General features: G+C 52.6%; 5 protein-coding genes across 5 annotated transcripts; 3 read left to right on the top strand and 2 right to left on the bottom strand.

The window, feature by feature from the left end:
• Positions 1-923: 923 nt before the first annotated feature.
• Positions 924-2,965, top strand: CGGC5_v015524 (uncharacterized protein; the record flags this gene model as incomplete). Its single annotated transcript, XM_032028046.1, has 3 exons — positions 924-995; positions 1,047-1,343; positions 1,397-2,965. 3 exons carry the CDS (start codon positions 924-926, stop codon positions 2,963-2,965), a joined length of 1,938 nt encoding a protein of 645 aa, XP_031875630.1.
• An 837-nt stretch (positions 2,966-3,802) lies between these two features.
• Positions 3,803-5,343, top strand: CGGC5_v015523 (uncharacterized protein; the record flags this gene model as incomplete). Its single annotated transcript, XM_032028047.1, has 2 exons — positions 3,803-4,583; positions 4,634-5,343. 2 exons carry the CDS (start codon positions 3,803-3,805, stop codon positions 5,341-5,343), a joined length of 1,491 nt encoding a protein of 496 aa, XP_031875629.1.
• A 410-nt stretch (positions 5,344-5,753) lies between these two features.
• On the bottom strand, positions 5,754-6,663 carry CGGC5_v015522 (uncharacterized protein; the record flags this gene model as incomplete). The annotated part of the gene is made up of 2 exons (XM_032028048.1): positions 5,754-6,323; positions 6,409-6,663. The coding sequence occupies 2 exons, from the start codon at positions 6,661-6,663 to the stop codon at positions 5,754-5,756; spliced, it is 825 nt and encodes a 274-aa protein (XP_031875633.1).
• Positions 6,664-7,657: 994 nt separating this feature from the next.
• CGGC5_v015521 (uncharacterized protein) lies at positions 7,658-9,925 on the top strand (the record flags this gene model as incomplete). The annotated part of the gene is made up of 2 exons (XM_066153282.1): positions 7,658-8,009; positions 8,073-9,925. The coding sequence occupies 2 exons, from the start codon at positions 7,658-7,660 to the stop codon at positions 9,923-9,925; spliced, it is 2,205 nt and encodes a 734-aa protein (XP_066007136.1).
• A 286-nt stretch (positions 9,926-10,211) lies between these two features.
• Positions 10,212-10,772, bottom strand: rmt3-0 (Ribosomal protein arginine N-methyltransferase rmt3; the record flags this gene model as incomplete). Its single annotated transcript, XM_032028052.1, has 1 exon — positions 10,212-10,772. The coding sequence occupies one exon, from the start codon at positions 10,770-10,772 to the stop codon at positions 10,212-10,214; it is 561 nt and encodes a 186-aa protein (XP_031875639.1).
• Positions 10,773-12,697: the final 1,925 nt, after the last annotated feature.

Below are 12,697 nucleotides of genomic sequence, written 5' to 3'. Positions count from 1 at the left end.
CCAAATTGACTCTCGATGTTTGTCCCGTAATCAGTCTTATCTCTGGTGATACAACAGCCCTAAAGCCATCACGCAAATCCTATTTTCTTCTGTTACTCAGTGAGGACGACATTAACGCGGTACACGTCCCCTAACAAATGATCACTACAGGAGCGTGACTGCAAACCACTAGTTGACCCATGAATAATATTGCGGATGTTTGGCCTTGTGACTCTTGCTCTTCATTGATTTGGACCTGAAGTAGACATGCGCGCGATCGACCACTTGGACAGGCAGCTGAAACTACCGAAGATAATGCCTAGGGACAATCTCGCGAATTCGGGCGGTTTTTGGCATGCATATGCATCGACGCAAGAAAGCGCCAATGCTCATGCACTCAAAGTAGACTTCAGCATCTGTACGAGAATCGAGGAAGGATTTGCGTTGCTGTGTATTTATCAACCCGGCGCTGAATCATTGTAATACTATCGCCACATGCTACGCAAGAAATTCTTTACTGATTAGAGCGAATTTTCAATCCATTTCATACGAAAGTGCTGTCACCCCGACTATGATGCCTAAATCAACGTCGTTGGTACGTCGAGGGATTTGACTTCGACACTAAAGGTTCAGCCCCGAACGCCAAACCGAGTCGGTCACACTAGCGCGTGTGCAGACTGCGTGAAAATATACAAAAGAACGGGGTTTCTCAGACTTTTTAACATAGATTTGCTGGGTACAGCAAGACCCCAAGACATCTAGGGTCTGCCAAGCTCCGTAAATGCCCCACCTTGCTGCCTATCATGAACTTGTAACACCATGGGACTTCAGCGAAAATATGAGCGGCGAGTGTGTATTTAATCTGTCTTCAGCCTCCAACAAACAACAAAACTCATAGCTTAGATCATCATCTTTTTCCATACCACGGCGCTCATTGCACTACCATGTCTCACGAACTCGTCATACGATCCAACACCCTTGATTCCGAGGAAAACAAGGCGAAGGAAAATGAGCTAGTGAGTTATCAATAAGGTCGCTATCTCTCCCAAACTCTGACTTTGAGAAAGGACTGGATCATACGCAAGCCCGGCTTTGGTCTGCCCCTTGGCCACATGCCCGATGCCGAAAACCGGTTCCCGTTGTTGTACATGGACGACCGGTGGGGCGGAGGATGGCGCGCCGCCACGCTGCTCATCCGCGAGTGCTGCATGATGAAGTTTATCAACGCGCTATCCGACAAGCCGGAGTGGTGGCGCAAGGTACAAGATGACGAGATTGCCGGAAAGTGGAAGAAAGAGGCCTTGAGCATGGACTGGACGCTGTATCTGAAGCACGCCGATTTCACTCCCGCGATGGCCGACGCCGTAAGTCATGCGACCGATCATTTGATGCGGACGGATTGTTGACAGCGTTCAAGTGCATCAGCGAATTGAAAAAGAAGGCAGTTTTATACGAACAGACGGGCTTGATGCCTGTACTTGACTACTCCATCGCCGTCATCAAATCCGACGCCATCATGACACCCGATGTGGCTGAGTCTCTTCGGAAAGGCGTCAAACCGCTGGAAGAAGTCCCTGCAGAGGACAAAGACTGGCACCCCAACAGCAATGAACAAGTTTTGGATCTTGTGCACCCTTCTCTTTGGCCACTGATGTACGGCCGCTCTAGGGTCCTCCGAGATCGCGTTATCGGCCTGGATGACGCTCTAGAGCATTGCGGCATGGGGACGGTTCTACCGAAGCGGAAGCAAAAGGAGACGGAGTTTCTCATAAAAGCGGGCAGTTTCTGCGAGGAAAGCATCACCATTCTTTCGGACCTGTTCCAGTGGCTCCCCTGTGATGTCAAAATCGATCCAACGACTGGAAAAGCCAAGATTGCAAGCTACATCAACAACCTGCACCCGAAGGAACACAGCGATCTGTATGCTGTAATTGAAAGATTCATCGAAAAGTCTCTGCCGGCGTGGGACATCATCTACAACTGGGAAAAAGACTTCTCAGTCCAACGTCTTCGCACAGACGAGGCCGGGTTTGGGGATTGTCCTTGCCCTGAACTGTGCCAGTTGGACGACATGGATTGTTCATGTGAGCCATGGAAACGTCCCGTCGGAGAGGACGAAGAGCCCAGGGACCCAGATGACGAAGAGCAGTACGACGACGAGTACAAAGACTCTGAGCGGAAGAAGCTGGATGATGCTTGGTTCTTTGCGACACATGCCCTCAAACTCCCCGACGCCGATCCTCTGGCGGAAAAGTACGTCCGCATTGACAGCTCGCATGTCAAGACACATGGCTTCTTCAACAATAAGTCCCAGGTCCAGGTTATTGTCAAGCTCGCAAACATTCACCTCACCCCCGACAAGCCCTCGTACGCGGGTGGGTCATGGCATACTGAGGGCCAGCTCAACGAGCACATCGTCAGCACCGCCTTGTTCTATTACGACTCTGAAAATATCACCGAGTGCACTCTCGACTTTCGCACGTCCGCCAATGGCGATGAACTCGACGAAGGTGCACTTTCGTACGAACAATATGACCACTGCAGCATCGAGCGCACCTTCGCCGTCCAGCAGTACCAAAGCATATTCCAGGACATTGGTTCGGTGGTGACAAAGTCGGGACGGGCGCTGTTCTTCCCGAACTTGTTGCAGCATCACGTTTCGTCATTCAGGTTGGCAGATCCGACGAAGGAGGGACATCGGAAAATCTTGGCGTTATTCCTGGTGGACCCCGCGATTGAGATTGTGAGTACCTCAAACGTGCCACCACAGCAGAAACATTGGTGGCTTGGGACGACGGGGTTGGACGGCGGGAAGGGAGTCTTACCAGCTGAGCTTGGCGAGTTGGTTGCCGATGAGGTGGAGTGGCCAATGGGGCTGGCAGAGGCAAAGGAGGTGAGGTTGAAGGTGATGAGGGAAAGGACTTGGCTCAAGGAGGAGGAGGAGGAGAGGTTGGAGGATGTGACGTGGAACTTTTGCGAGCATTGAAGACCACTCTGGGCTGGTGCATTAGACGGTTGCTGGATTTGAATAGCAACGAGGAGATTGAAACGCTTGCGACGTTGGCGGATGAGCAACTTAGTTATTCTCAGTTCGAGTAATGCTTGCGAATAATTGAGTCTTGTATGATCTCTCCAGTTCACTTTCAGTATAGGAAATAAACCTTCAGATCGTTGAGATGCCGCTGTGAGTAAAGCGGAGCACTTGAATGGTGTCGCTTTTTGTTGGGACTTTTGTACCCTTGTTGGTCGTGATGCTGCAGCATTCAGCTTGGCGAGCCAAGCAGATGGCTGCCTTTGGTCATGGGGCCGGGACCCCGTCCAATCGCAGAACCCAAGCGGAAGTACTTTGGTTCAATTTTCACTTATCTTTCACAGAATTGCAGTGCACAATCCAAGATAAGATCACGCCATTAGCGGTTATCACGCATCTCGCACACTCTTCGCGCTTAGAAACCACTCTAGGCACCCGTGGCTGACCCCTGCACCGACAGGGCTTCAATCCCACAGCCTTCTGGAGCTGCGTCAATGAACGCTCGTGATACGTCAATTTCACTCTTTCGCACCCAGGAAAGGGTCTCACTGCGTCTATCCCGGCATCGGCTGACATGGACTTGGTTGACGTCGCAGCCTTGTGGAGCAGCTGAACAAAAGGTTTTACGACTGCCTACATTCAGCAGGCTGACGAAACCAACGAGCGTTTTTTTTGGTGGTTGGCAGATTTCGTATCCCCCATCACATATGAAAACTACAAGTAGTCATCATTCTCGCTGCGGCTGACAGTTATCAACGGAAATGGTTGAAGCACCACCGGTTACATGCCAAAATGGACTCGCTTACATGGGCTAGATTCACTACCCCATTCCAGCATATCCGCACATCCATCTTCCTAATCCTGACATGGATTATAACAAGTGCATTAGCCCAGGACGACAATTATACCTCACCATGTCTCTCTGACAACTTCAAAGACCCAACAATCCAGCACCCAGGCGGCCTTTTCTCAAGCGACGTCTGGCTCCGCCGCGGCCAATGCATTCGCAACACTGATACCTATGCCGTCTGTCGGAGCAATCTCATCGCGGTCCTCGATGACCTGTCTGCCCTCCAGCAGACCGAGTATGGCGCCTCGGCGGGCGTCTTGACGCTCCTTCCCACCGCTGGCGCTCTCTTCGGGAGCCCTACGGCAGAATTGTGGGCGCTGCTGAGAATGTCTCCGATAGCTGGCTTCCTGGCACAGTGTCTGACCTTTGGCGCAACCATGGTGCCTTCTGAGACGGAGGACTATCTAAAGGTCTCTAAAGCCCAGGGATGCACGGCGATGCGTGTCCCGCGGGCGACGGAAAAGGGAGAAGAAGACGAAGGAGCGACCTACGAACAAACTGCGAATGAGGTCCAGCAGCGTATCCGATATGCGATGGATCAGGAGCAACAAGGATCGCTGGGATACGCAGGACTCTCCGCGAAATGGTTCTTCATCGTTGGATGCCTTGTGCTGGCAGTATTCGTAGGGGCTTCGCAGGCTTCCTTGGCCGTCATTGAGCAGGGTGCAGTGTATGCCAATTGGTGTACTCTCACTTCGTGGGCTCACATTTGGTACCTCGTCGGTACGTCGACCTGGAAACCGTTGCCGAGCACTGCTAACGCATTTGAATAGTAACATTCGTTGCCATCGTGGACGGATATGTCAACATTCCTTTCCATGAGCACTGGAAGCTATACATCACTCGCCAAGATGTGACGCTCAACGGAAGCGACAGAGCGGCCCCCGAGGAGGGAAACTTTCTGCTCGATGGCTTCAAAGACAAAATGATGAAGGAGAGCATCAAGACTGCTGAACCAAAGTGGAACGCGGTAGACAGGCACAACTACGGCTCGTCTCGACCAAGTCGGCAGATGTTAGTTGTTATCTCCGTCTCTCAAGACGACAAGCGCCCACCGTACTGGTTGTCCGGTCTCCGACTCTTCTTCCGCGCAGGTGGCCTCACTTGCTACGTATTCGCCACGTCAGTATTCGCGGCGGTGACTTTGCTGGCTATGCCAATGGCACAGATGGTTCTCATGGTGATCGTGGGATCGGGATTCTTCAGTCGTGCAGTTGTGCAGAAGATGGTGAAGACGATGTACCAGGAGAAGCCCGTGATGCATCTGATCGCCGCGGATGAGCAGACAGCTGATCGCATGTTGACTGACATCATGCAAATGAAGGGGGACACGGCAAGATCTTCGTCTTCGTACGTTTTTGAGGTCGACGGAAAGCTGTGGATCCAGCAGGTTTGCGTTGGTTTGGGGCGTCTATGGAAGAGAAGGCTATTTGGGTTGCTAGCAGAAATGCCCACGGTGCAGGTTACTGGTGCAACTGTGTGAGAGCCGAGCGTGTACTTCAGCCTATGGGAACAAGGCCTACCTAGCGCTCGCTTTCGAAGTTGCATATTCAATGTCGACTTCATATAGCAGTTTTTGCTAATTTATTTCAAACAAATTCTTTCCAGTGTTTGAACTTCTGACTGCTATGAGTTGCTATTTTTCAACTTGAAACTCGCATTTGGCCGGTTCTTCTTGTTGAGTGCTGTGGACTCTAATCTCCATGTGCCACTCTGTCAGGATGCTTAGCTATTAATTTCATTCCATGATTGATGTTATTAACAATCTCCCTGTCAACTCGGTCACCCGAAGGATGTGGTTGAAGCCTCTCGCTATGTTTTTATTGGACATTGTATCTGCTCTCATTGTATGCGAGACAAGCAAGTTGAAAATGCTCGAACTTTGTGCAGTATTCAATCAGGCATCGATGATGACCCTGCCTTCCTACCCCTGTCCAACCTTTCGCGTCGCACGCGTGGAGGATAGTTGATCCTTTTGCTTCCCTGCGGATCAATTGACTCTTCCAGCTTCTGGCGAGCGGACTCCAGTCTAGCCAGCAGATTCGCCTCCTCTGTCTCGCTCCCCGTAACATTAGCCCCTGTGGTGAGAGACGATTCCATCAAACCTCTGTAACACTCACTGAGCGTCAAAGAGGCCTCTTTGATCGTCTCACGTATCCTCTTGCGTCTCTGCCACTGTTTCCGCCATGTCAAGATGCCTCCCGAGTCGAGTCCATCCCCCATAGGAAAGTCATGTCTTGTGCCATCGGTCTGTCCTAAAGTATACTCTAGTTCTGCTTGTTCCGAATGGACTTGCATAACAAGACTCTCATAAAGGTGCTGCAAACTTGCTTGGTCGTTGGCCGTCCGCCGTTGGCCAGATAGATGCCTGAAATTGAGGGTGATAGTTTCCAGCTGGCCTAGTCGTTCTCGAACGTAAGGGAACCAGCCTTCAACACCTCCGGAATCAAAACTCAGAGCAGACTTTGCGTTGGGCAACCATCGTTAACACAGGTTCGTAGGTAGGTATCTTTTACCAATTTCTTTCTTTCTCCATGGGAAGGCTTACCGGTGCGCGGGCATCATACTCAAAATCATCTTCGTTGCCGGCCATCTCTCTTGGCACGGGAGCTTTTCTCGCCCGCGTGCCGGGTTCGGTGTCGATGTCGTGGAAGCGGAAATCCAAATCTTCCGTCGCGTCGGCCATTTCATCATCTTCAGGGACCTCCATGCAGGCACGCTCCTCATGGCGTGGCGACGGCAGTTCTGGCCGTTGGCGCTTCGCCACGGAGGCCGGATTTAGCGCGGAATTGAACGGAAACATGTTGAATAACGACGGGAAGGACCCAATCAGAAAGTCATGAGTCGCTTGCAAGGTAACCGGAACGTTTGAGGGACGGCCGCTTCATTCGACTAACTATGATGGAATAGGGTTTCCCCCCTTTTATCGTTCATTTTGGTTGAATTGATTTATGCAGCATTAATGGCCGATTCCACGCACTGATTGGTCTGTCATTGCAAGGAATGAGACACACTCTGCATATCTCGCCAACAAGCCAATCATTCGGAGCCTTTTGCTGCCCAAGACCCATAGTTTCCGCACGCGTTAGGATTACTGCAGGCTCGGCGAGCTCAACCGAGCCAGTCACGTTTGGCATGGGGAAGCGGGTTGGCGCCAGCTCAAGCAGTGATTGATGGCTGACAACGCTACGTACGTCAATTCGTATCACCTGATATTCCCCACCTCATCGCAGAGCCCAAAAAGCTCCAGACGACTCCTTGCCGACGCCAATCTGTTCGCAGCCTATCGCACTACAGGCGACAGTGTCCATGCTGATTGAACCAAAAGTCCAAGGGGCCGGGGACTAGGTATGAACAGCCCTACTCTGTGAACTATCTGTACACGTGTACTTAACGGTGTTGCGGGGGGTTCCTAGTTCACCGCATGGAGGAGGAAACGGGCCGGGCCGCTTCCTCAGGCCAGCCACTGCAGTGGGTGCCCCGAGGACTGATGCTCACCATTCCTTGCGTCCAGAATTTATCGAACAGGCGACCGACCAGGCACGAGTATGGCCTGGAGTCGACCCCTCGCGCGAAGGAACAAACGTCCATCTTCTCCGGAGAGACACTGAAGTGGATTGACGTGTGATGGGGCTGTGACCGTGCCGTGCGCCACGTTCATTGCTACCTGCTATCTTATCAAAGATGCACCCCGGTCGCTCCCCTGCAGTATGTCACGTGCTCGAAACACCACATCCATGCTTGGGGCTCCACTATGACTCTTCTCGGAGATTTGGTGTTCAATAGCTGGCTCAACCATGTCACTCTGCAGCATCTGCAACAGTCTTCAAGTCGATGCTACGACAAACGAATCATCTGATGAAACGAATTGGCCCGGCCCAGATCGATTCAAGACGTTTAAATGGTTTGTTCCCATGCAAGAATGGCGTGAGTCGGCCGACGGAGGATGCCCAACTTGCCGCTTGGTTTGGGACGCCTTACTCTACTTCCACGGCGAATTGGCCTCGGAGCTTGCAGGGACGACCGTTGATGAGGACGAACCCGTGAATATCAGCCTCAGCGGCATCCTCGGGGAGACGTTGCTGCTGTCGTTATACCCGCTCCCCAAGGAGAAGCACTTCCCAGGACTAGAGTTCTTCACGTACAGCAGTAGGTCCATCATCTGAATGTTGTCAAAATGCGATAATGTTTAACAAGTCCGCCTGAGTACAGACCAGGCAACGTCTTGGCCGATTATCGGTCCGGCGGGAGACATTGCGCCGTCTCTTGACCTCGAGCGCTGCCTCGAGCTTTGCAAACGCTGGATTACTGCATGCGAACAGGAGCATCCTCAATGCCAATCAGACCGCGTCCAACCCCTTCCAACACGAGTTCTGGACCTTGGACAATCTGACCGACCTGTCAATGTACGTCTGTACGAGCCTCTTCGGAGCTCAAAGGCGTGTTACATTGCTCTCAGCTACTATTGGGGCAAAGTTCTCAATCTGACAACCACAAGTTCAAATTTCGCGCAGCGGAAAGCTGGCATCCCTTGGGACGGCCTCTCGGAATCGTTCCGGCATGCTATCCTGATATGTCGTAGTCTCGGGGTGCGCTACATGTGGATCGACGCCTTTTGCATTATCCAGGACTCTCCGTCAGACTGGGAGAAGGAGGCGGCGCGCATGGCCGATGTATATGAGAATGCCTTCTTGACCATCGCCACCGATGCGGCTCGGGACCCAACCTGGGGCATCCTCACCCCTCGGCATCTCGAAAAGATCTCTGTGCAAGACGCTATCGCCAAACCGGACAAGCCTCGAGGGAAGCGCAGCTATGATGTGCTGAGTGTACCAATTAAAGACGACACGGGAGCGGAATGTATCATCCAAGTACGAGAGCCGTTGTTACATTCCGACATCGTCTTTCCCCGGACCTATCACGACGTTAGCTATCCGCTCCTCACCAGAGCCTGGACGCTGCAAGAACGCTTGCTCGCGCGCCGTACGCTGCACCTCACGGCCTTTGAACTAATCTGGGAGTGCAAGCAGACGCTCTTCTGTGAATGCGATTGCATTGCGCGCGAGTTTCATGGACTAGATGGGCACAATGGTCCCAAAGTCTCGTATAAGAGAGCAATGGTTCGGCAACGACAAGAGCGCGAGGTCATGTCTAGACGAGAGGACAGTGACCGCGATCTCAGCCTAGCCAACCGCCCACGGATGCTGGAAACGATCAAGACTTGGACGTTGATCATTGGTGGGTACACCGGGCGTAACCTGACGTTCGTCACAGACAAACTACCCGCCATCGCAGGCCTGGCGCGGCGGTATGCGGCGCAAGTTCAGGGACCCAGCACCCTACAGCCGCCCGCCACCCAACAGATTTATCTCGCCGGCCTGTGGCTAACTGATCTTCCATGGCTGCTTTGCTGGCGCGCATTCCAACGGCGCTTCGCGCAGCGCCCGGCCGAGTACTGCGCGCCGACGTGGTCGTGGGCGCCTCTTACCACGCCTGTAATCTGGGACTATAGCCTCTACGACGCAGCCGCCCAGGTGGAGGTCCTCAACGCAACGACGATCCCCCAGGGTCTGGACGGCTTTGGAAGGGTGAAAGGAGGCAGCCTCACGTTGACCGGATACGTGAAACGAGCAACACTGGACTTTGACGCCTGCCCCAACACTGTCGTCGGCCTGAACAACGAAAACGGTGACCGAATCTTCTTTGTGCCGGACCAGAATCCGCCCGACACCAACACGGTTGCCGATGGCCACGATGTGTCGAGCGATCCCGTGTCCAAGTCCGCTCAGCGAAGTGTATCCTCCATGAGCCACGGCGACGCCGTCGCGTGTCTGTGGGTGCTCCACAACGTGGTGACGCGGGCCGTTTATGGACTCGTGCTTGCGGCGCCGGGGAAGACGTCCATCGAGCGCTCATTGCGCGATCATGCGGCGTCGGGGGCGGAGTTGGCTGCATTCGAGCGGATCGGCCTGATTACCAGCATGTCCCGGAAGTATCAAAAAGACGAGATATCGGCATTATCGTGGTTTTCGGGAGCGGAGAAGCAAGCCGTAACCATTCTCTAAGTGACGTGGCGGAGCAAGAAAGCTGCTCGCGAATGCTGACACGATGGCTCCTGATCCGCTCGCATGTATTCAGATCTCAAGACAGAAAGGGAATGGGTGCGGTTGAGCTTGCTCGCTGATTACACTGGCCTCGCGGAGCTTCGACCAGTGATATCGATCGATGCAGCCTTGTGTCTGTCGAATATTGGATTGGACGTGTCTGGAGATCATTATTTTCCAGAGCATCTTGATCCATGCTCGGCGGATGTTCCACGGCGTTGCCCGTATGCCACGCCTGCTCACCCGTCTACGCCGCGTCTCGGATCGTCCAGCTAACCGTCATCTCCACATCGCGAGGCGATCCGCGATGTTGCCCAAACTTGACCGTGCCAGTGATGGAATCTCCCAGTGCTAGCGGGACCGCTGGTGCCCGTGTTGGTGTTCGAACGACGGGGAGATGCCCAGCGCCCCAATGTGCCACTTTGCCATGCGGACCAGTCGCAACGATAACCCCATCAACGCAATCCTGTTTAAGATCCCGGTGGCCTTGAGCGCTCTGAGCGAGATTCGTGCCCGGCGCCGTGAGGAAAAATGTATCGTACCAAATCATCCACGCATCAAGACTGTCCGGCTTAGTCTCAACATCCATCCAAAACGGCGCGTCAAAAACCACGTTCTCCGCCTTCATGCGATGCAAATCAGACGCCTTGAACCGATGCCCGCGCGCAGCCAGATGGTCCGGCTGGGGCTTGTTGATGTAAATCTTGCGCTGCTCGGTGCCGCTGGACATGTTGGATAGGTTGAAGCTGCAGACATTACCCCAGTACCCGATTCCCCATCTGCTAAACGCGTCGGCCATGGAGTGCATGACGTCGGCAAAGAGGCTCTTGACCTGGACCTTGTCTTCGTCGTCGGATTGGTTTACGTCCTCTTAGCCCTCGACGTAGCGCGGGTCGAGGATGTCCACCTCGGACGAAGCGTCAGAGGCGACGTCGGCGGCGGCGGGCTCGGCCATGATCCTTTTGTGAAACATTCAAAAGTGGCCTGTCTTATATCGCAGGGATTCGGCGGACAGACGGATCCCGGAGGTTGCGACCTGCGGCCCCGCTGCGGGAAACAATTTTCATGGGGCAAATCTTGACCGAGAGCCTCCTCATGCGAGCATCATCCTATCACATCACGGGTCGGAAAGCTAGTGTATCGACTCCAAGTCTTCATCCTCTGCAGAGACCTTATCCAGACTAGTACCACTAGACGTCTGTCAAGTTGATATACGCCTCGAGACGACTGACCTGCGAGTTCCAATCTATACATGGCCCTTGCATCTCATGCATCTCAGGCAGGTTGGTTATGACAAGGCAACCCAAGAGGTCTTCACAAGCAAAAAGGAAACCCAAATGACATACAACAACAGGCATTCACCGGTCGTCACCGACCCGACTACTACTCTATCCCTCATTGGTTTATCTACGGGAGAGCGGACGGGATCCCGAGTTTTCCAAAGGGTATGGTCGTATGTGGAAGGTGGATTTGCTGAATCTCACTATACACTGTATCCCCAATCCCAGCCACTGGCAGCTGGTCGCAGTGGAGACTTTATGCAACATCCATGCGGTGCATGCCGGCTCCCTGAACCTGACAACGCTGTCTCAAAACACTGTCAGACCGGTTCCCCTTATAGGATATTTTTTTGAGCGAGCTATTACTTAATAAGCAGCCCTTGCGCGGCGTATCACTTCGTTTTTAATCTCACGAGGCTTATTTGAGATTGCGTTGTGGGCCACTAAATGCCAACCTCTGTTGATAATAGAATGGCTTCGTGGGCTGGTAACGAGACATTAAAGACAGACCGCGGTGCTGTCCCAGGCACACTAGGTCGGGAGAAGATTTAAGTGTAAGGCGGAAAAGGAGAAGACAACATATGCAGACCGTAAATAATTTGAAGGATCGACAATGTCTTCAGCCAAATTGACGATGAACGTCTGGAAGAGTTAATCAACATTGACCTGTCACCTGTCTGAATCGTCGAACATCTGGCCTAGACCTCTCCGCAGCCGCTTCCTATTTGTCCAGTCTAAAGGCATTTAATCTATTGAACTGCTAGTATCTGAATCTACACAAGCTTGGTTAAGTTGTTTGTGATATGGCAGTTGAGGGTTGCTCATTTAGCCCAGTTCTGATCAGAAATCCCTATCATCGCCATCTCATGCTTAAAATAACTACAGAAGTGCCGATACAAGCATTCGCTGAATTATCGCATAGTTGTTTTATGACCTGGTTATTCGGTCTTGCCCAAAGGAGCGCCCGAGCACGGCCATAAATCTTGGCTTCCGAACTTATTGCCATTCTCAGAAACTCCGGCCGAATTGCCGTCAACCGAGTCGGGCTGTCGGCTTGGGTAAAGCCGAGTCGGAGCACAGTGCTCCGATTATGAAACTGGAAACCTGTTAAGCGACATCCACGTTTCGACATCACCTGAATGCGGGTTAAAAGTTGCGGCATTTCAGAAAAGCCGCTGGACGAGATTCTCTCCAAGCTCAGTCGGGAAAATCAAGCATTGCTACTTTCCGATCACCCCGGACGACGTGAGTTTAAATTCAAAGTCCAAGACCAGGTATGTGCAGATTTTGGAAGTTACGGAAACTTTACAACCGAAAACTGGTGAAAACCAGTTCAGCCTAATTCAATGGAAACAAGATGAGCTGTAATGATGCTGCCCTGGCCATCAAGCAGCTATGGCCTGTACTTCAAGAGATAAGTGGTGTGAGACTGGGTTGTATAGCTTGTACGATG

This window comes from Colletotrichum fructicola (assembly GCF_000319635.2).
Source record: "Colletotrichum fructicola Nara gc5 chromosome Unknown KSG_Nara_v1_contig10, whole genome shotgun sequence".
Taxonomy (NCBI): domain Eukaryota; kingdom Fungi; phylum Ascomycota; class Sordariomycetes; order Glomerellales; family Glomerellaceae; genus Colletotrichum; species Colletotrichum fructicola.
This window is presented reverse-complemented; position numbering and strand designations above follow the sequence as displayed.